This window comes from Hippopotamus amphibius, chromosome 1 (assembly GCF_030028045.1).
Source record: "Hippopotamus amphibius kiboko isolate mHipAmp2 chromosome 1, mHipAmp2.hap2, whole genome shotgun sequence".
In the NCBI taxonomy this organism is placed as follows: Eukaryota; Metazoa; Chordata; class Mammalia; order Artiodactyla; family Hippopotamidae; genus Hippopotamus; species Hippopotamus amphibius.
Genome location: NC_080186.1, coordinates 113,692,268 through 113,712,718, shown reverse-complemented (window position 1 = coordinate 113,712,718; position 20,451 = coordinate 113,692,268). Strand labels below are relative to the sequence as shown.

General features: G+C 35.5%; 1 protein-coding gene across 3 annotated transcripts in view; it reads left to right on the top strand.

Moving 5' to 3' along the window:
- The first annotated feature begins 1,151 nt into the window (after window positions 1-1,151).
- Window positions 1,152-20,451, top strand: part of GOLPH3L (golgi phosphoprotein 3 like) — a 33,545-nt gene continuing 14,245 nt past the window's right edge. Inside the window, exons 1-4 of one of the 3 annotated variants that reach the window (XM_057722357.1) lie at window positions 1,152-1,299; window positions 1,762-1,898; window positions 3,139-3,333; window positions 20,195-20,326. In XM_057722357.1, the coding sequence (XP_057578340.1) occupies window positions 3,151-3,333; window positions 20,195-20,326 (315 nt within the window). In that variant the 5' untranslated portion in view covers window positions 1,152-1,299; window positions 1,762-1,898; window positions 3,139-3,150. The remainder of the gene's footprint in view (window positions 1,300-1,761; window positions 1,899-3,138; window positions 3,334-20,194; window positions 20,327-20,451) is intronic. The other 2 variants (XM_057722348.1, XM_057722365.1) reach the window with 2 other exon arrangements.

The window sequence follows — 20,451 nt, the reverse complement described above, 5'->3', positions numbered from 1 at the left end:
ATTTTGAGATCATTTCATTAGATATTACTTTGCAAACGTTGAACATGCTTGCTAGAACTTTTGAGTGGTAGTGTGAAAGATACTGTGCTTTTAGTGAGAAACCTGGGACCTGGTTCCAGACTTGATTGTTTTCTGTGCTCTAGAAAAGGAAGGCTTAAAAGCTGATCTGGGGCTTCCTGGGTGGCGCAGTGGTTAAGAATCCGCCTGCCAAAGCAGAGGTCACGGAGTTCGATCCCAGCTCCAGGAAGACCCCACATGCCGCGGAGCAACTAAGCTCGTGTGCCGAAAAAAAAAAAAACTTGGTCTGTTTGCCTCTTGCACTTTCAGCAGCCATATCCTAAAAACATACATTATCCACGGGCTTACCAGTAACAAGCACTAATAGAGAAATTTTAGTATGAATGCTATGGTAGAAATGTGCCTGTCCCGTTTAAAGTAAACCAAATAAACGTCCACAAGCTGACCCAGATCAGGTTTTTCCTGAACAGGAAAGTTAGGGATAAGCTAATTGTCAAAAACAACCAATTTTTATTTTATTTTATTTTATTGTTTTTTGTTTTTTTTTGGGGGGGGGGGTACACCAAGTTCAATCATCTGTTTTTATACACATATCCCCGTATTCCCTCCCTCCCTTGACTCCCCCCCACCCTCCCCGTCCCAGTCCTCTAAGGCATCATCCATCCTCGAGTTGAACTCCCTTTGTTATACAACAACTTCCCACTGGCTATCTATGTTTATGTATTGGACCCCAACCCATCTCACCTAATTGCCCCAGTATACACTGCTACAGTAACACCTGCTACACTGAGATTGACCAACAGAAACCTTTGTAGATCGGCAGCTGGTGATAGCTCACTGAACGCTTTGATTGGCCGCTTTAATGCGGGTGGGGAGGGCAGCCCTCTTTCCCCTCTCTGCCAAGGTTCCTTCATTGGATTGACCAGCTGTCAGGTTGAACCCAAACCTGCCTCCTTTTGGTGGTGTTTGTCTGGATCGCAACACAATAGCGGGGGGGAGAGCCTCCCCTCGTAAGCTCCGATTGGCTGAACTCAACCTTGGAGGTTTCTGATTGGTCCAATGAAGAAACACCAAGATAGGTTGCCTAGTGATCCTGAGGAAGCTGATGTGTTATTCCTTCTTTGCATCGAAGGATCAGGAAGTTTGTTCTCTCTGCGTGGCTGAGAAGTTTTTCACCTACTAGGACGGGGGTCGGGGGGGGTGGGGGTGGGGACAGGTGCCCCCCTAAAACAGAGCGCAAGCTACAACCTGAATTTGGCCGTAACGCAGGACTAACGTCAGGTAAGCAACGGGAGAAATATCAATAATTTCTAACGTCCCCCCCCCCCAAAAAAAAAGCCTTCAAATCTTTTTATTTTATGGGAAGAGGGAGGTTTTTATTTATTTACGTTTGGGGCCATTGGGGTTTTTTTTCAAATAGGGTTTTTAACTAGTAAATGTCCAGGGGCAATTAATTCCTCAAAGAAAACGCCCCTTTATTTTTTTGCCCTGAAGATTTAAAGTTTCTTGGTTTGGATTAGGAAGTAAGCCCTATTCACCGTGCCAGATAGGGTTAGTGCCCTTAAGCATTTATTTCATGGTTCTCTTCCTCTTTCACTCTTCTTCCCGCCTCCCACCAAGAATTATTTGAAATATATCCTTGTACAAAGAATCTTTTGTAAGTCACTTCATTTGTATTTCTATTTTAAATGTTCACATGCATTTCTGAGTATTCATTTTAATCAGTATATATTTATCGAGCAGTTACAACGTTAAAGACATTGTGCTAGTTGCTATGGAGAATATAAAAACCCAAGAAGACAATATCCCTGCCCTCAAGAAGTTTACAGTTGAGAGACAGCCATACCAAAAGAAAGACTATAATAAATACTTTAAAGGAAGTAAGTATAAATAAAGTTGTGTGAAAGTACAGCTGAGGGAGAGACCTATTCTGGCTATGGGACATAGGGGCAATGGAGAAGCAGATTCACTGAAGACTCTACAGTGGGTCCTCAGTAGGACTTTGAAGAACGGGTAGAATTTAGAGAGGAAGGGAAAAGGGAGAGAACTCCAGCCTGTACAAAGGAGAGGTGGAAGGGATGGACATGTTTGAGAAATGGTTTAACAGTACATAATTGGGAGTAGTGGGAAATATTGCTAGAAGATAGAATGAGATCCAGTCACAGAGGCTTTTGAATGCATTCTTTTGATCTTGAAAAAGCTATTTTCAGTGATTGCTGATTTAAAATATTTATTGTATTTCATCTTAAAAGCTGGCATTTAGATTTATCTAAAGTATGCTAACTTTAAAGTTTGTTACATATGGTAGTGCAATTTCTCTTACTGTAGATTTTTAAAACAACTGTGGTGCATGGTGTAAAAACGGCTCGTGCTCTGATTTTTTTTGTACTTGAGAAAGAATTTGCTAATCTTTTAACATTCTCTTGCCAGTACTTTTTGTTGTCAGCTGTTTGTGTATTTGCAAGATGGCTAGCCTAGGATAGAGATGAAAGTTTTCTAGCTATATGGAATTACTACACATCATCTTCTGAGTGTTATTCTGTAGATTGGTGATCTCCAAAGTGAGTGCATGAAATGAGTCATTAGGGTTTGGGAAGGAAATATTAGAACATATATTTCCATTTAGTTTTTCTTAGTGTGTGTGTGGTTTTTTTTTTTTTTACTATATTTTGTATGTTTTATAATGAACCATTGAATGTTTATAGAAATTGTGTATGAATTACTGTATGCTCTTTGGGGCTGGATGCTTACAGTTTTTTGCTGTACCATCTTACTTGGGGAGAATCCACTTTGTGAAAGGAATCACAACGATGGACATTCCCTCCTGGGTTATAGGTTATGCACAAGAAATCAGCAGGCTTAAAAGATGGTCCTTTCTACTGGTCTTTAGAATTACTGATTTGATTTCTTGTCACTGCCTCCAGTGGAGTTCAACCTGTTGTACTTTGGAAAAGATATTGTGTTATACACCTAATTTTTTCTGGTCATTACTCCTTCCTTTCTTTATCTAAGTTTGTAAATATTTCTTATCTGTATACATTTTTAGTATGCGTGTATGAATATCTAAGTGTTTATTTACATCAGCACACATATAGATATTTTTTTCATCACCCCCTCCAGAAAGAGGTGAGAATGACCACTTTAACTCACCGAGCCCGTCGTACTGAAGTAGGGAAGAACTCTGAAAAGAAGGTGGAAAGTGAGGAAGACACTAATCAAGACAGAAGTCTAGACAATGAGGACACTGGAGATTCTAAGGATATCCGCCTCACCCTTATGGAAGAAGTATTGCTCCTGGGACTAAAAGATAAAGAGGTAATGCAGTTGGGTTTGCTAGGCTGTCTCAAAGACTTAAATACTGGAATGTGTTTAGGAAGTAATCTGATAAAATATTTTCATTAATGCTAAATTGGTCTTAGAATTGTGCTTCAGCCATTTGGGGGAGGGGGAGTGTGGGAGGCTGGCTGATACTTGGAGGGTAAAATCCAGAAGTATAATAACTTGAAGTATAATTACAAAATTACTCCAAAATTTTAGAAGACATAAAACAGTGTAAAGTGTTTGTAGTTGTAGTTTCCCAAGTGAGATTGATGGTGAAATAACCTCTTATTAAACTAAGAAAGAGGGCCCACACATTGAAGTCTTCTTGAGCTTTGGGGAGAAAAGACTTAAAGTCTTTTAAAAGACAAGGAACGTGTGTGATTAGCTGTCTTACAAAAATAAACGGGTAGATTTCTTATAATACAGTAAGTATAACTTTTATTCTATTCTGTGGATCTTTATTTTTATTTATTTTATGTTTTTTTTTTTTTTAGTAGTTTTGGACAGGCAGAACAGCTATTTATTTTGTAATATTTATTTATTTATTTGTGTGACTGCATGGGGTCTTAGTTGAGGCATGCAGGATCTTCGTTGCAGCATGCGGGATCTTCGTTGTAGCATGCAGGATCTTCGTTGCAGCATGCAGGTTGTTCGTTGCTACCTACGGAATCTTCGTTGAGGCATGTGGGATCTTTAGTTGCAGCATGTGAGCTTTTAGTTGCAGCATGTGGGATCTAGTTGCCTGACCAGGGATCAAACCCAGACCCCCTGCACTGGGAGCGCAGAGTCTTAACCACTCGACCACCAGGGAATTCCCTCTATTCTGTGGATCTGTGGAAGTTAAATATCAACAATTGATGAGAATTATTTTAGAAATGTTTTTAAATTAGTTACAGCTTTCGCTTTTTTTCTAATTTGTCCCTCATTAACAGAACATCTATTTTATAATGAAATTAGTCTTCAGATAGCAAGTCTTGTAATACAACCAAATATTTTCTTGGCTTTTCTACTAGTAGTATACATTATCCTTCACTTGTAATTTACTTGTAGTGTTTTCCCATCACTTTCTTCCTTTATGAAGAGGTTATAAAGATATACACATAGGGATTTCCCTGGCGGTTCAGTGGTTAAGACTTCATGCTTCCAAAGCTGGGGGCATGGGTTTGATCCCTGGTTGGGGAACTAAGATCCCACATGCTGCACAGTGTGTCCAGAAAAAAAAAAAGGATGTACAAATAATGTTTTAAACAATCTACTTCCTTTTCAAGAAGACTTTGGTAAATACAAAAAGAGGTGTATTTATTATTGGCTTCACTTTTGAAAACTAATCAAATTAAAATGTTACTTTATATTTAAAAAATACTAAATGTGGCTTTGATAATTGTTCTTAGAAATGATTTGGTTATATACATCTAGTAATATCTCTTCTTTTCTACATTGACTCCTCAATTGAAGAATACCCTTCTTTTATTTTATTTTTTCTTTATCACTTCTCCCTTCTCTGTTTTTTGTCATGTCAGATTACCAACTTGAACAAAAATTATAAGACTCGTTATAGCCTGTGTATTATTAAAACTAATTTTAGAGACATGCCCATGTGTACCTGGCCAAGATGCAAATATATCATAAAATCTTGCCCAGAAGTGTGTTTTCCTTTTTGCTGAGAAAGTTGGTGAGGTTCTAGTTTTATAAAAGTCAAATAAATGAAAAAGCAAAACTGACTCTCTAAGAGAAAGTCAGAGTAGGTCTGAAGATTAGATGGTATAAATGTTATTTTGAGATGTTTACAGAGTGTGTAGGAAACATTCACTCACTATGAAAGACGAGCATATTAGATCAAAAAAGCTGTTTTGTTTGTTTTAGTTTTGAATAGGAATGATTAATTTCCTGCTGAACCTAGATACTGGAATTTTCGTTTCTGCTCTGTAGCTAAACTGCCTTTGGACTTGTCTTTGTATGTTTCTGAATTTATAATAGTTAATATAAACTTAAGGAAATAGGATAAAAAAATTAAGGTGCTTGTTTAGAACTATGATCATAGTGGGTATTCAACATATTGATGAAATACTGTACAAAGATGGGCAGATAATATCCACGTTTTGAATTGTTCTAATTGTATTTTTTGAGATAGCTGACAAAAATTAAGTTTTTAGCTTTCAGTTGTCTCAGAATGAGAAATGATAAATCCTTAGGCGTACATAAATAACAGAGGTCAAACACTCTAATTTATTAAAGTAGTAATAGTTGTTCCAAAATGCCAGTTACATAACTTTCTCTAAAAGTACTACATTGATTTCCAGCTCAACTTATTTTTCTTCTTCTCTCAAACTACTTGTTGATTTTATTTAATCAATATTTAATGTGGTTAGCATTATACAAATACTAAGGTAAATATAAAATATATAATATATTGTCCCTGTCCTCAAGAAATTTGCATTCTAGCTGGGGAAACAAGATATACATCTTTCTAAAAATTAAGTAACTCAAAGCTCCATCACCAGCAGAATGGATAAAAATGAATCATTCAATCAGGGAAGAGCCAACACCCAAAGCTGGGGCTCAGACACACTGCCTGGGAAGCAAGACATGGGGCACGCCGACCCCAGTGGACTTTCCTGGACACCCAGCAGGGACTGAACCCCTGACCCACTCAGGGCGCAGGCTCAAGCATCCTGTTGCATGATTACAGGAAAGGGTCACCAGAGAAGGCTGGAGACTTGGCGACATTCAGGTCACACATGGGAAGTTATCTCATGAACTGCACAATTCTTCCCTTTGGCAGAACCACAAACAATCTAAAGTTCTAATTAGACATTTAAAACTTATTGAATAGATTAAATTTAAAATAAATAAAAATTAAAAACATTAAAAAAATGAATCATTCATTTATTTAAATGAGTAAAATATATTTTCTATATAGAATGAGAATGAACATTGTCACAAAACATGTATGATTCTCATATAATGTCCACTAAAGGAAGCCAGACACAAAAGAATACATATTGTATGATTACATGTACATACATATTGTACGATTGTAAAATTCAAAAAACTAAACTGTGGTGTTTGGGGTTGCATATTTAGGTGGTAAAACATACAGAAAACCAAGAAGGGGATTACCATAGTTGTTAGGCTAGTAGTTACTATTTTGTGAGGGATAGGGGAGGAGGAGAGTATTAGTGATTAGAAAAGAGCATGAAGGGGCTTTCTGGGTGCTGACAGTTTTCTGTTTTTCTACTTGGGGAAAGTTTCATGGATATGCACTTAGGGATAAATCATTGAGCATTTCACTTTTGTGTACTCTTCTATGTGTGTATTATGTTTCACAATTCAAAAGGTTTTTTTTTAACTAAATTTTTTAATAGATTTATTTATTTATTGGCTGCATTGGGTCTTCGTTGCTGCACATGGGCTTTCTCTAGTTGCGGTGAGCAGGGGGCTACTCTTTCTTGTGGTGCACAGGCTTCTCAGTGCAGAGGCTTCTCTTGTTTTAGAGTACGGGCTCTAGGCATGTGGGCTTCAGTAGTTGTGGCACATGGACTCAATAGTTGTGGCTCGCGGGCTCTAGAGCAAAGTCTCAGTAAGTTGTGGCTCACGGGCTTAGTTGCTCCGCAGCACGTGGGATCTTCCCGGATCAGGGATCGAACCTGTGTCCCCTGCATTGGCAGGTGGATTCTTAACCACTGTGCCACCAAGGAAGTCTCAAAAGATTTGTAAAGCAGTAAACAACAATTAAAAACAGCAAGTTTTTCCAAGTTAGGACAGTAAGAGCAGGGGAAGTTGGTGGGAGGAGAGATCACCGTGAGTTGGAATAATCTGGGGAAGAGCAGAAGGTAGTAAAACCAGCTGGGTCTTTAAGAATGGATAGGATTTACATAAATGGAAGAAGGGAACACATTCTGGATGAATGAGCAAAGGTATCATGAGCTTGATAAATTTGGGAGATAGTTGAGTAGCAGTATGACTGAAGTAGATGGTGTTCTTAGAAAACAGTGAAATTCAAAATTGACAAATTAGACTCAGAACAGAGTAGGAATGATTTTGAGTACCAGGTGAGACTTTTAGACTCTTTCAAGTAAAACGGGATCAGCCTAGTGAAAACAGCAATGCCCATTTCATTTTTGTGTCCAATTGAAGGATAATTTTGCTCTATGTTCTTTGTGAGTATATGTTTTGGTATGTATGTAATTTATTGTTTTTACATGGTTTATTTGTGACATGTCAAAAAAAAAAAATCCTAAAGGTTAACCTTTGCATCCCAAAGTCCCAAAGTTAACTTTTGCTGAAGATTTTCATAAAACTTTCTGTACAGAACCTTAGGCTGCAGTTTTTTTTAATTACATGTTCCAAAAAGCCTGTAAGCAGAAGATAACATAATGTTTCAAGAACTGTAGGCCTAGAAAAAAATGACAGTAGGTCATATAGTCAAATTGCTTGTGAAATATTAGTCATCCTTTCTTAAGATTCTTCTAAGGAGTAGCTGCCACAGACTGGTTTAAAATATTAAGCTTCATTATCTTGATTATTTCATTGAAATAATGAAGAAATTTAAATATATGTTGAAGAATCTAACCTTTCAAGTATGTTTCAAATTAGATGTTACCTCAGTTCAATAACACTGACCTCAACTGAGAAAATTAAACTTGAGCACCGCATGACCAAAGTAAAATAGATGTATTTCCTATTGAAATCAAGATGCTGTTTATTTGTCATTATTGCCTTTGTTAGGAGTTTTGATATAGATGTTAGTATTGATTCATGGCAGTTAAGGCTTTAATTAAATTGCTAATATATTTCAAACTTTTCCTTTATGAAAATCTTTATAATTAAGTTACCTATAAGAGGAGTGAACCTACTAAGGCTTCTGACTTTAGGCCATAATCTTTTAAATTTGGACAGTGTTTTTTAACCTCTTCCCTTCCTTAAAAAGCTCTTGCTTAATTAATAATGTCATTTATTGAGTACTTATTATGCACTGTGACATAAAAGCTTTTCACCATATTTCTAATGTCACTGGAGTAAAAATTGACAAGAAGTATTGTTCATTGGTATTGTGGAAATATATTTTCATTCATTTGTTTAGTCACCAAAAATTTACTGAATGTCTCATATGTGTCAAGTGCTGAATATTAGAAGAGAACAAAAACAATAGTCCCTGCTTTTGAGATTATTTATAGTCTGGTGGCCTGGGAGTGGCTGGAGAAGTTAGGAGGAGGGTCAGGAAAGTCAGCAGAGTGTTGGGATACAGTGTAATATAGGCATAACTGTGTTCTGAATACTGAGGGAACAAAGAAGAATGATACCTAACTTGGATGGGTGTGGAAAGTAGTAGGTGGGAGAGGGAAGGAAAAGAGACACTGGGAAAGACTTCTGGGACATGATAACTCTTAACCTGAATTCTGAAGATGAGCAAGAGTTAGTCTGTGAAGAGAGATGGTTTCTAGGGAAAAAAGAACATTAGCAGGATGTTTGTAATAATTTCAGTGATTTGCAACTGGGGTAACCACAAATATTTGAAAGCATTCCGTCTCCTTTAAATGAACTCAGATCTTTTGAAACAAGTACCAGAGCTGGACATCCAGTTGTGTGTTTTATTGTTTAACTTTTCAAAAATTGTGAAGTATAAAAGACTCAGATGTAGAGAACAGACTTGAGGACATGGCAGGGGTGGGTAGGAGAAGCTGAGACAAAGTAAGAGAGTAGCATTGACATATATACACTACCAAATATAAAGTAGATGGCTAGTGGAAAGCAACAGCATAACACAGGGAGATCAACTCGATGATTGGTGATAACCTAGAGGGGTGGGATGGAGGGGATGTGGGGATATATGTGTAAATACAGCTGATTCACTTTGTTGTATAGCGGCCGAAAGTAGCACAACAGTGTAAAGCAATTATACTCCAATAAAGATCTGGGGGGAAAATTGTGAAGTATAGCATATCCAAAAAAGTATAAAACACATATGTAAAATTTAACAAGTAATTTTAAAGCAAACACTCATGTAACCACCATCAATAGAACATTGTCAGCATCCTATAGGCATCATCTTGTGCCCTTCCCTAATCACATGCCTATTTTTAAACTTTGTGTTTTGGGGTTAATACTGTCATGTATTCTTTTGTTCAATATGTTTGAAATTCATCCATGTTGTTGCATATAATTTAATTCAGTTCATGGCAATATAGTATTTCACTGTATGAATATATGACCATTCATTCTACTGGTAAGTGGAATTCAGGAGTCCATTATAAATAGTGCTGCTAACAATATTCTTGTACTTACCAGTTATGTTCTTTCAAATGTCACTATTCATACATATAGAAAAATGATCAATCAAACTGAATAAAACTTTCATTTTAAATTATAAAATATGTTAATGCTAAGCTTCTTCAAGCTTACTTATGATCCTTCATCAGTTATAATTTACTCGTAATTTATTAGTGATGGGAGATTGGAAGTGCAAACTTTTTTAAAGATGGTAAAAAAATCTCAGTGAACAGTAGGTTAAAAAAACCAGTCACAGTAAGTCAGTACACAATTTGTGGATGAATGGCTATAGATGGAGAAAATTGCTCCTCTTTGAAAGTTGCTCAGTCCTAAAACATTTTATTAAAATCAAAAGATTAAAAGTGTAATTTATAATTTAGGTCATGAACTGGTCTTTTAGTTTCCTGATTGCACAAAATGAAAAATAAATCTCTTGTCACTACTATTGCCATTGTGAATATGACAAGTGTATCAGAAGGACTTGTTTGTCAGGTTTTGTGGTTTTTATTAATACAGGCTGTTATTAAAAAAATTGTTTTGCCTTTTTTTTTTAATATCTAGTCATATAACCCCAAATAATTATTTACTGTTGGTACAAAAGGAAATAAACTGGGAGACAAGAGTCCTGTTTTAACAGCAGGAAAATATAGTTTAAGCTATTTCATTGAAATCCTGCCTCTCTGTATGCTCCCCAACCCCAAGTGAACACTGTTTTCTTCTAAAATATCTGGTATTGATGTTAAGACAAAACCCACCCGCTTAAATTTGGACTTTTGTCGGTAACCATTGACTCTATAAACTTGAGATGAGCCATTTCATCTCTTTTGTCTCCCTCTTTATATTTTATTAGTATAACAGAGCTTTCAAAACATTTTGTACTTTCTCTTGCTTGATCTTGCAAAGCAAATATTATCCTTTCTTTATGGGAGTCAAAGTTAAACTGGCCAATAAATTGTGGAATTTATGTTCAAACATAAATTCTTTGTTGTTACCATGGGTATTACATTTAACATCCTAAAGTTATAACATTTTAATTTGAATTTATACCAACTTAACTTGAATAAAATAGAAAAACTCTGCTTCTGTATAGCTCCATCCCACCCCTTTTAGTTATTGATGTTACAGAATTACATCTTTATACATTTTGTGCCCCAAAACTTAAACTAATTGTGATACATTAGTCTTTTTAATTATGTACAAAACAGAATGTAAAGAACCAAAGTTATACTCTTACTCACTTTTAGACTAATATTTTAAAGTATATTAGTCTCCAAAAAAAAGTATATACCTTATTGGAAAAAAATAAAGTGTATTAGTCTCAAATCTTGTAGAAAACAAAAAGTGGTGTTACAAACCATTTTTACTATAATACTAGCTTTTGTAATTGCCTATATGTTTACCTTTACTGACATATTTATTTCTTCATACTGCTTTGGGTTACTGTCCAGTGTCCTTTCATTTTTACCAGTAGGATTCCCTGAAGCATTTCTTGCAGGGCAGGCCTGGTGGCAAGGGACTCTCTGAGCTTTTGTTTATCTGGGAATGTCTTTTTTTTTTTTTAATTAATTAACTTATTGGCTGTGTTGGGTCTTCCTTGCTGCACACGGGCTTTCTCTAGTTGCAGTGAGCAGGGGCTACTCTTCTTTGCCGTGGCTCCTCTTGTGGAGCACAGGCTTCAGGTGCATGGGCTTCAGTAGTTGCAGCACATGGGCTCAATAGTTGTGGCACATGGGCTTAGTTGCTCCACGGTATGTGGGATCTTTCTGGAGCAGGGATCAAACCCATGTCCCCTGCATTGGCAGGTGGATTCTTAACCACTGTGCCACCTAGGAAGCCCCGATCTGGGAATGTCTTAATTTATCCTTCACTTTTGAAAGATAGTTTTGCCAGATATAGAATTCTTGGTTGACAGATGTTTTTGGGGTTTGTTTTGTTTTGTTTTTTTTCTTTTAGCACTTTGAGTGTATCAGCGCATTGCCTTCTGGCCTCCAAAGTTTCTGATGAGAAAATTGTTGATACTCTTATTGAGGATTTCTTATGGGGGACAAGCAGCTTATCTTCTGTTGCTTTCAAAATTCTCTCTTTGTCTTTGACTTTCAACAGTTTGATTTTAATATGACTCTGTGCATTTCTTTGAGTTCAACCTATTTGGAGTTCATTGAGCTTTTGGATGTTTATATGTATATCTTTCATCAAACTTGGGAAGTTTTTGGCCAGTATTTCTTCAAAAAAATCTCTCTGCCCCTTTTGCTCTCTCTTCTTCTGTAAGGCCCAAAGTGTGTATGTTCATTCACTTTTGTTGATATCCCACAGTTCCCTGGAATCTGTTCATTATTCTTCAATCTTTTTTCTTTCTGATCCTCAGACTCAATAATTTCAATTTGTCCTGTCTCCAAGTTTATTAATTCTTCTGTCTGCTCAAATCTGCCTTTGAATCCCTCTAGTAAATTTTTTTTATTTCAATTATTATACTGTCAGCTCTAGAATTCCTTCTTGGTTTCTTTTTAGGTTTGCTGCCTCTTTACTAATATTTCCATTTTGTTCATACATCATTTCCCTGACTTTCTTCACATCTTCCTTTAGTTCTTTGGGAATCTTTAAGATAGTTGTTTTAAAGTCTTTGGCTACTAGGTCTGCCATCTGGTCTTTCTGGGACAGTTTCTGTTAGGATTTCTTTTTTTTCCTTTGAGTGGGCATACTGAACTCATCCTTTATATGTCTTATGATATTTTTGGCTGAAAATTGGACGTTTGAATCTAATGATACGGTAACTCTGGAAATCAAGTTATGCCCCTTACCCAGAGTTTGCTGTTTTTGTTTTGTTTTGTTTTTATTTTTTCAGTTTTATTTGGGTATAACTGACAAAATTGTAAAATATTTAAAGTATGCAACATGGTGATTTGATATATGTATGCATTGCGATAAGATTTCCCCCCATCCATCACTTTTGTGTTTTGTGTGTGTGTGAGAGAGAAAGAGAACGTTTACAATCTACTCTCTAAGCATATTTCAGTTATACAATACAGTATTATCAGATAAACATCACCATGTATAAAATAAATATTTACTGGAACAGCACAGGGAACTATATTCAGTACCTATAATAACCTGTAATAGAAAAGAATCAGAAAAAAAGAATGTATCTATCTATACCTATCTAGCTATATCTATATCTCTCTATCTAACCGAATCTCTTTGTTGAATACCTGAAACTAACACAATATTGTAAATCAATACTACTAAAAAAAAAATAGATAGCAATACAGTGTTATTGGGATTTCCCTGGTAGTGCAGTGATTAAGAATCTACCTGCCAATGCAGGGGACATGGGTTCAATCCCTGGTCCAGGAAGATGTGTATATTTTGTGTATGTTTGGAAATGTTTTTAGAAAACGGTGTTGGGTCATGTTTTCTTAATCCACATGATTCCACTTTAGGCAATATTCTATTGACTTCCTGTTATGAAAGATTATGAAATTACCTCTCTCACAGTTTCTTTTACCTCTACTCCCCAATATTTTATGAAAATTTATAGTGTATACATTCTGTTCTATAATTTACACAAAGCTGTTCTATGAAGGAAAGCCCCAAAACTAGGGTGGGGGAAGAAGCAGATGGGAAAATTGGTAGGTATGAAAGAAAATATGTATATTGTATATATAAAGAAAAATCTGGTTTTACAAACACCAAAATGATAATAGGATGATAGAATTTATGAGCAATTTTTATTTTATTTTTAAAAACTCCTTTTACAAGAATAGCATTATCAAAAATTTCAACATGTATAATCTTTGATTCAAAAATTTCTTCTAGGAATTTATTCAACAAAAATACACATACAAATGAATATTTCTTTATAGCATTTTTTTTATAATGGAAAAAAAATTGTAAGCAACCCAAACATACATCAGTAAGGGCTTGGATAGATAAACTATAGTGCATCTAAAATGCAATACTATGCAGCCATAACAGTGATTGAGGTAGTTCTGTGTTTAGTTATGTGGAAATATATCCCAAATAATGATTAAGTGGAAAAGTTGCCACTCAATATGATCTTATTTCTGTATGTAATATTAACAAATATATAATAGACTGTGTATATAAAATCTAGAAATATCCACTCAACTGTTATGTGGAGGTAATAAGATTATAGGAGACTTTTGCTTTCTAAATTATACATTTCTAAAATATGATCTTTCTTTTCTTTCTTTTTTTTTTTTTTGACAATCATATATTACATTTATAATCAAGACAAAACAAAGTCTACTATCCAAACATCTCATTCTGCCAATTCTCCAATATTCTCTGTTGGTCATGAAGTAGTGTGCAATTTTGTTTTTTTAGTAGATCCTAAAATTTTTCTTTTTCTCTTTTCCCTCATATATATAACCTTTGGTAATTAAATTTAATGATTGAGTGGTGAATTTCAGTATGCATGTGCTAGATCACCCTGCATACTAAAGCTCTGGCCCTTTAACACAGAATCTTTATTATACATGGTTTGAGAATTTACCAAGATAGTGCAATATATTTAGAGGAAACTGTACCTTAAAGTTATTATAATTTTAAAAACTCTCATGTATTTTTATACTTTTTTCTATTATGACATATGATTCAATAAAAACAAAGTTAAAAAAACTTATTTGAAGAGTTTTATGTAATATGAGATAGTATGACGGGAAAGTGTGATATTGAAAAACATACAGTTTGTACATCCTGGTCTGCATTTTTTCTTTATTTGCAGTGCTTCTATAGTTCTGTTGACAATCTGACATCATTGTTACTGAAACAGAAGTTATATGGTCAGGCAGAAATGAAAAAACGAGGAAAAGCTTCCTCTAATTGCTTTAATACTGGCTGAAATGTTTGCACATCTGTTGAGATTCATAAAGTCACCAGGAGTATATAAAAGTTATGCCTAAGTAAATTATGTATTCCAAAGTAAAGTTACTGTTTAACCTTAATTAGGCAGCTAATTTATATAAAACCAAGTATTAATTGGGGGATGTGGGGGGAGGCTTACTCCCTCCTTAAAAAGGAGTTATGAGTATTACTCCTGAAGTAGCCATGAGGCAGGCAGTGGAGAGAACTAATCCCAGCTTTGAGTCTAAGATCAGGCCCTCAGGAAATTTGGATATGTGTAGGGATGCTTATGATTCAAGCTGAGCTTTTTCCAGGTTAACATATTTACTTTCAATCATAAATTTATGCTTTCAAAAAACATTTAGTGAGAAATACTGTATATCAATCATGTACTCTCTCCCTAAGGAATTTATAGTCTACTGAGGACAAACAGTTGGTTGCAATGTGATATAATAAATGATAGGGGAGAAGTAGACACACACACACACACACACACACACACATGCATGCACCCCCAGGTGAGGAACCTAGCCCATAGGGTGGAGTGGAGGGAAAGATAATGTTAGAGAAGGTTCATGGAAGATGTGACCCTTGTACTCAATCCTTAAGAACAAGGAGGGGTTGAATAAAAAAGATATTGATTCTTCTATACAGAGAGAACTGTGTGTGCAAAGGCCAGTAGGCAAAAATGAAGCCTTAAGAGTACTTGAAATGGTTCCAGAAAGCTGGGGCATAGTGTTCTAGGGGAAAGAAGTCACAGAGAGACTAGTAAGCAGCCTCCTGGTTTAAGTACTATGTACTAAGAAATTTGGATTTGACTGTGTGGGAGGAGCATTTGAAAGATTTTTTTTTTCAGATCTTTTATTGAGATATAATTGACATACAATAAACTGCATATGTTTAAAGCGTACAATTTGATTTTTTTTGCATTCAGATCTTTTTTTTCTTTAAGAACTTTTATTGAGATATAGTTGACATACAATAAACTGCATATACTTAAAGCATACAATTTGATATTTTTTTTCTTACTAGTAATGTATATATGGCAATCCCAATCTCCCAATTCATCCCACTCCAACCCCCCCCTTCTCCTCTTGGTGTTCATATGTTTGTTCTCTACATCTGTGTCTCTATTTCTGCCTTGCAAACTGGTTGATCTGTACCATTTTTCTAGATTCTGCATATATAAACTACTGTATGATATTTGTTTTTCTCTTTCTGACTTACTTCACTCTGTATGACAGTCTCTAGGTCCATCCATGTCTCTATAAATGTCCTCATTTTGTTCCTTTTTACGGCTGAGTAATATTCCATTGTATATATTTACCACATCTTCATTATCCATTCATCCATTGATGGACATTTAGGTTGCTTCCCTGACCTGGCTGTTGTAAATAGTGCTGCAGTGAACATTGGGGTGCATGTGTCTTTTTGAATTATGGTGTTCTCTGGGTATATGCCCAGCAGTGGGATTGTTGGGTCATATGGTAACTCTATTTTTAGTTTTTTAAGGAACCTCCATACTGTTCTCCATAGTGGCTGTGTCAATTTACATTCCCACCAACAGTGCAAGAGCATTCCCTTTTCTCCACACCCTCTCCAGCATTTATTGTTTGTAGATTTTCTGATGATGCCCATTCTGACTGGTGTGAGGTGATACCTCATTGTAGTTTTGATTTGCATTTCTCTAATCATTAGTGATGTTGAGCAGCTTTTCATGTGCCTCTTGGCCATCTGTATGTCTTCTTTGGAGAAATGCCTATTTAGGTCTTCTGCCCATTTTTTGATTGGGTTGTTTGTTTTTTTGATATTGAGCTGGATAAACTGTTTTTGTATTTTGGAGATGAATCCTTTGTCTGTTGATTCATTTGCAAATATTTTCTCCCATTCTGAGGGTTATCTGTTCGTACTGTTTATAGTTTCCTTTGCTGTACCAAAGCTTTTAAGTTTGATTAGGTCCCACTTGTTTATTTTTGTTTTTATTTCCTTTATGCTAGGAGGTGAGTCAAAAAAGATCTTGCTGTGATTTATGTTGAAAGATTTTTAAGCAGAGGGGAAGGGAGTTATATGATTAGATTTGAGCTTAAAGATCATCCTACTATGAGCAAAATGGATTTAGAAGACCTCTACTTCTGGCAGTATAGTGGTAAAACAATTTTTAATGTATTGTTGGGCCTTTGGAATGTAAAGGAAATCTTCAGGGCCCCCAAACACCGAAATTAAAATCCTAGACTTGAGTAATGAATTGGGAGATTGGAATACCAAATTGTACATTCTAAATATATGCTGTTTATTGTCTGTTAACTGTATATCAATAAAAGTTCTTAAAAAAAGTACACAGGGTCACAAAACTAAAACAAACAAAGAAACAAACAAACAAACATGAAAACCAGATTGCTCTGGGGCAAATTACCAAATTAGTCCAGAGATTCAGGAATTAGGTGGTCAGGAATAAACTTTTGGGCTGAAATAAAATGGAGAACCTAGATTTAAATGTGGTCCCTGTTGTGTGGCAGTCTCCCAGTCCTGCCATGCCTTACTGTCAGCAGAAGCAAATGCAAATCTTCCTCTTTAGGGGAAGATACCTCAATTAGGCCTCCAGAATCTCATAGATTCAAAAAAAAAAGGGAAATGTGGACTCTTCAAATATCATCAAACATACAAAGAAAAATACACCCACGAGAAAGAATCAGCAGAAATAAACAAATAATAGGTCATTCAAGGACGGACCTTAGATATTAAAATGATCAAACAATATGAAGTACCTATGATATTACAATAGCCAGGACATGGAAGCAACCTAAATGTCCATCAACAGATGAATGGATAAAAAAGATGTGGTACATATATACAATGGAATATTACTCAGCTGTAAAAAACAATGAAACTGGGGCATTTATAGAGACATGGATGGACCTAGAGATTGTCATACAAAGTGAAGTGAGAAAGAGAAAAACAAATATCGTATATTAACACATACATGCGGAATATAGAAAAATGGTACAAATCAACCGGTTTGCAAGGCAGAAATAGAGACACAGATGTAGAGAACAAACATATGGACACCAAGTGGGGAAAGCGGGGTGGGTTGGGGGGGAATGAATTGGGAGATTGAGATACCAGATTTTACACTCTAAATATATGCAGTTTATTGTATGTTAACTGTATCTCAATGAAAGTTCTTTAAACAAAAAAGAAATAAAAGAATCACAAAATGAACAAGAAGAAATGATCACAAATGACCAGGCAAATGTGAAAAATAACTAAATAAAACTTTTAGAGATGAAAAATAGTTGAAAGCAAAATCTCAAGGTTAGTTTGACGTATTAAATATAGATGGAGAGAGTAAATTGGAAGCCAGATTAGAATTAACTCTTGAGAAAACAATATAGAGGCAAAGGAAATGGAAACTATAAAGGAGAGATTAAAAAGCACGGAGGTTAGGATAAGAAAGATTGAAAGAAAGAAAAAAGGAAATGGAAGAAAGCCAAAATTCTTAGAGATAAGAATGGAAAGTTTTCGAGAAGTAAGAAATGAACCTACAGAGACAGGAAGCATATACCAAACAGGATATGTAAATTCACACAGTCATGTTGTAGTCAAACTGCAAAACACCAAGAGAGAAGACCTTAAAGGACCAAAGAAAAAAGACAAATCGCCTACCACAATCAATAAGAATGATACATTTCTCACTACAACACTGGAGGCTAGAAGAGGAGGGCACAATATCTTCATTGTGATAAAGAGAAAACTATCAACCTAGAATTTTATGTCCAGATAAACAATATTTTAAAAACAATGGTAAAATAAAGACATTTCAGATAAACAAAAGACAGTTTGCCTCCAACAGACATTCACTTAAGGAAATTCTACCTTAGGAAGAAGGAAAATGGTACCAGAAAGGAGGTCTGAGATGCAAGAAGGAATGGTGAGCAAAGAAGTTGGTAAGCATCTGAGTAAATCTAAACAAGTGCTGCCTGTATGAAATGGTGATGCTAATAATGATGTCTAATTTGTGAGGTTAAAAAAGGATAAAACATTGGCTAACTAGGAGAGGGATTGATATATTGATTTGTTTTAAAAATAAATTAGATCTTGTATTAATTTTGAATTAATTATCATGTTAAAATTTCAAAGATAACTTCCTTAAGAAAAGTGAATGTATAACTTCCAAATCAATAAAGAGGAAAACTGGAATTTTTAAAAGATGTTTAATTCTTTGTCACTATTTAGCTTTGTGACCTCTATCATGTTACATAGCCTCCATAAGCCTTAGTTTCCTCATCTTTAAAATTTGGATAATAGTAGTACCTCCCTTATGGGATTGTTGTGAAGATGTAATCATATAATGCATGCAAAAAAGCTTAGTGCAAATCTACTACATAGTAAGTATTCAGTAAATATTAGACATTACTGTTATTAATAGTGACTTCTTCTTGGTGATGCTTTAAAGACACACTAGAATCTGCCAACATCACGCCGAGGTTCTCTCCAATGAGAGGGATTGTTACCCACAAAGATAGCTAAAGAGTGTTAAACAGTTCTGATAACACTGATGGGTCTTCCTTGTGTTAATCATAACTCCTTGCTCAGGACCTTCAAAATTTAATATTGCCTTTCAGTAAAAAGTTCAGGGCATCAAGGCTTTCCACAGCCTAGCCCAGCCAACTTGATCTCATGAGTTCTCTTTAAATTCTTGAGTTAAATCTCTAAACATATTTGAGGTCTCCTTCCTTGACACTTTTGCTTAGAACGCCCTTTTGAAGAATAGGTAGAATTTGGATGACTTCCTTCATCTGGAAAAGCATCCCTCTCTGCTAAATTCAATCTGTTCTTCAAACCCCAGCTCAAGTCCCTTAAGAGTTCTTGACTACTCTAGCCCAAAAGTGATTTGTAATTTGAAAAACTATCATCTAAACCAAACTTCCTATAGTAATTTATGCCTGTCTCTTCTACTCCATTTTCAATTGAGCTTTTTTTTAAAATTTTATCTTATCACAGAAAACTTTCCTGGGGTTTGCATGGTCTTTCCAGCTACATTTTCAGCTTCTTAAGACAGTGGCTATTAATTATATATCTTTGTATTCCCTATAGTCCTAGGGAAGAGAAGCTAACATTTAAGTGCCTATGATATACCAGGCACTATACTAAATGGTTTCTTATATATATCTCACTTTTCCTCACAATAAACTTAAAAAGATATCAATGCCCCCATTTTACAGATGAGGACATTGCACTTGAAAAAGGTTAAGTAACATACCCAAGGCACTTAACTAGTCAGTAGCAGAGCTGACTATACCACCCATCAAAATAGCTTGCAACTAATACATATCTTGGAGGCGTAAAAGGCTCAAATGATTTATACATTTTTCTACTTGACTTATTTGTATCCTACACTGGAATTTAGAATGTCACTGGAAACAGATTTCAAAGAAGACAAAAGTCTCAAAAATTAAAATTTGGCATGCCAATTATTAACTAACAGCCAAACGATAGGAATTCACAAAGAGCTTGAAGTTAGATGGAAAATCATACTTTGTGGGGGTTTAGATTAAGGGAATTAAAGAGATTTTTTGTTGTTGTTTATTCTGTACTTTGCTTTGAGTTTGTGTAATGTGATGTGAAATGAATCACACAACAAAGTGGACCGTTCTTTGGGTGCTTGCTGCAAGTCCATATCCCTTTCAGAACATTCTTTCTCTTCTCTTTTCCTCTTTCCTAGGGTTACACATCTTTCTGGAATGACTGCATATCATCTGGCCTGCGAGGGGGCATCCTGATAGAGCTGGCCATGAGAGGTCGAATCTATCTAGAACCCCCCACCATGCGCAAGAAGCGACTACTAGACAGAAAGGTAGAGCATCCTCTGTGAACATCCTCTTATGAAAGGGCAGATACCAACAGTCCGTTTTGGAGGAGTAGGAAGATTTGGGTAGTAAGACAATATAAATATTATTTATTCAGTTGTCCCATTGTCTA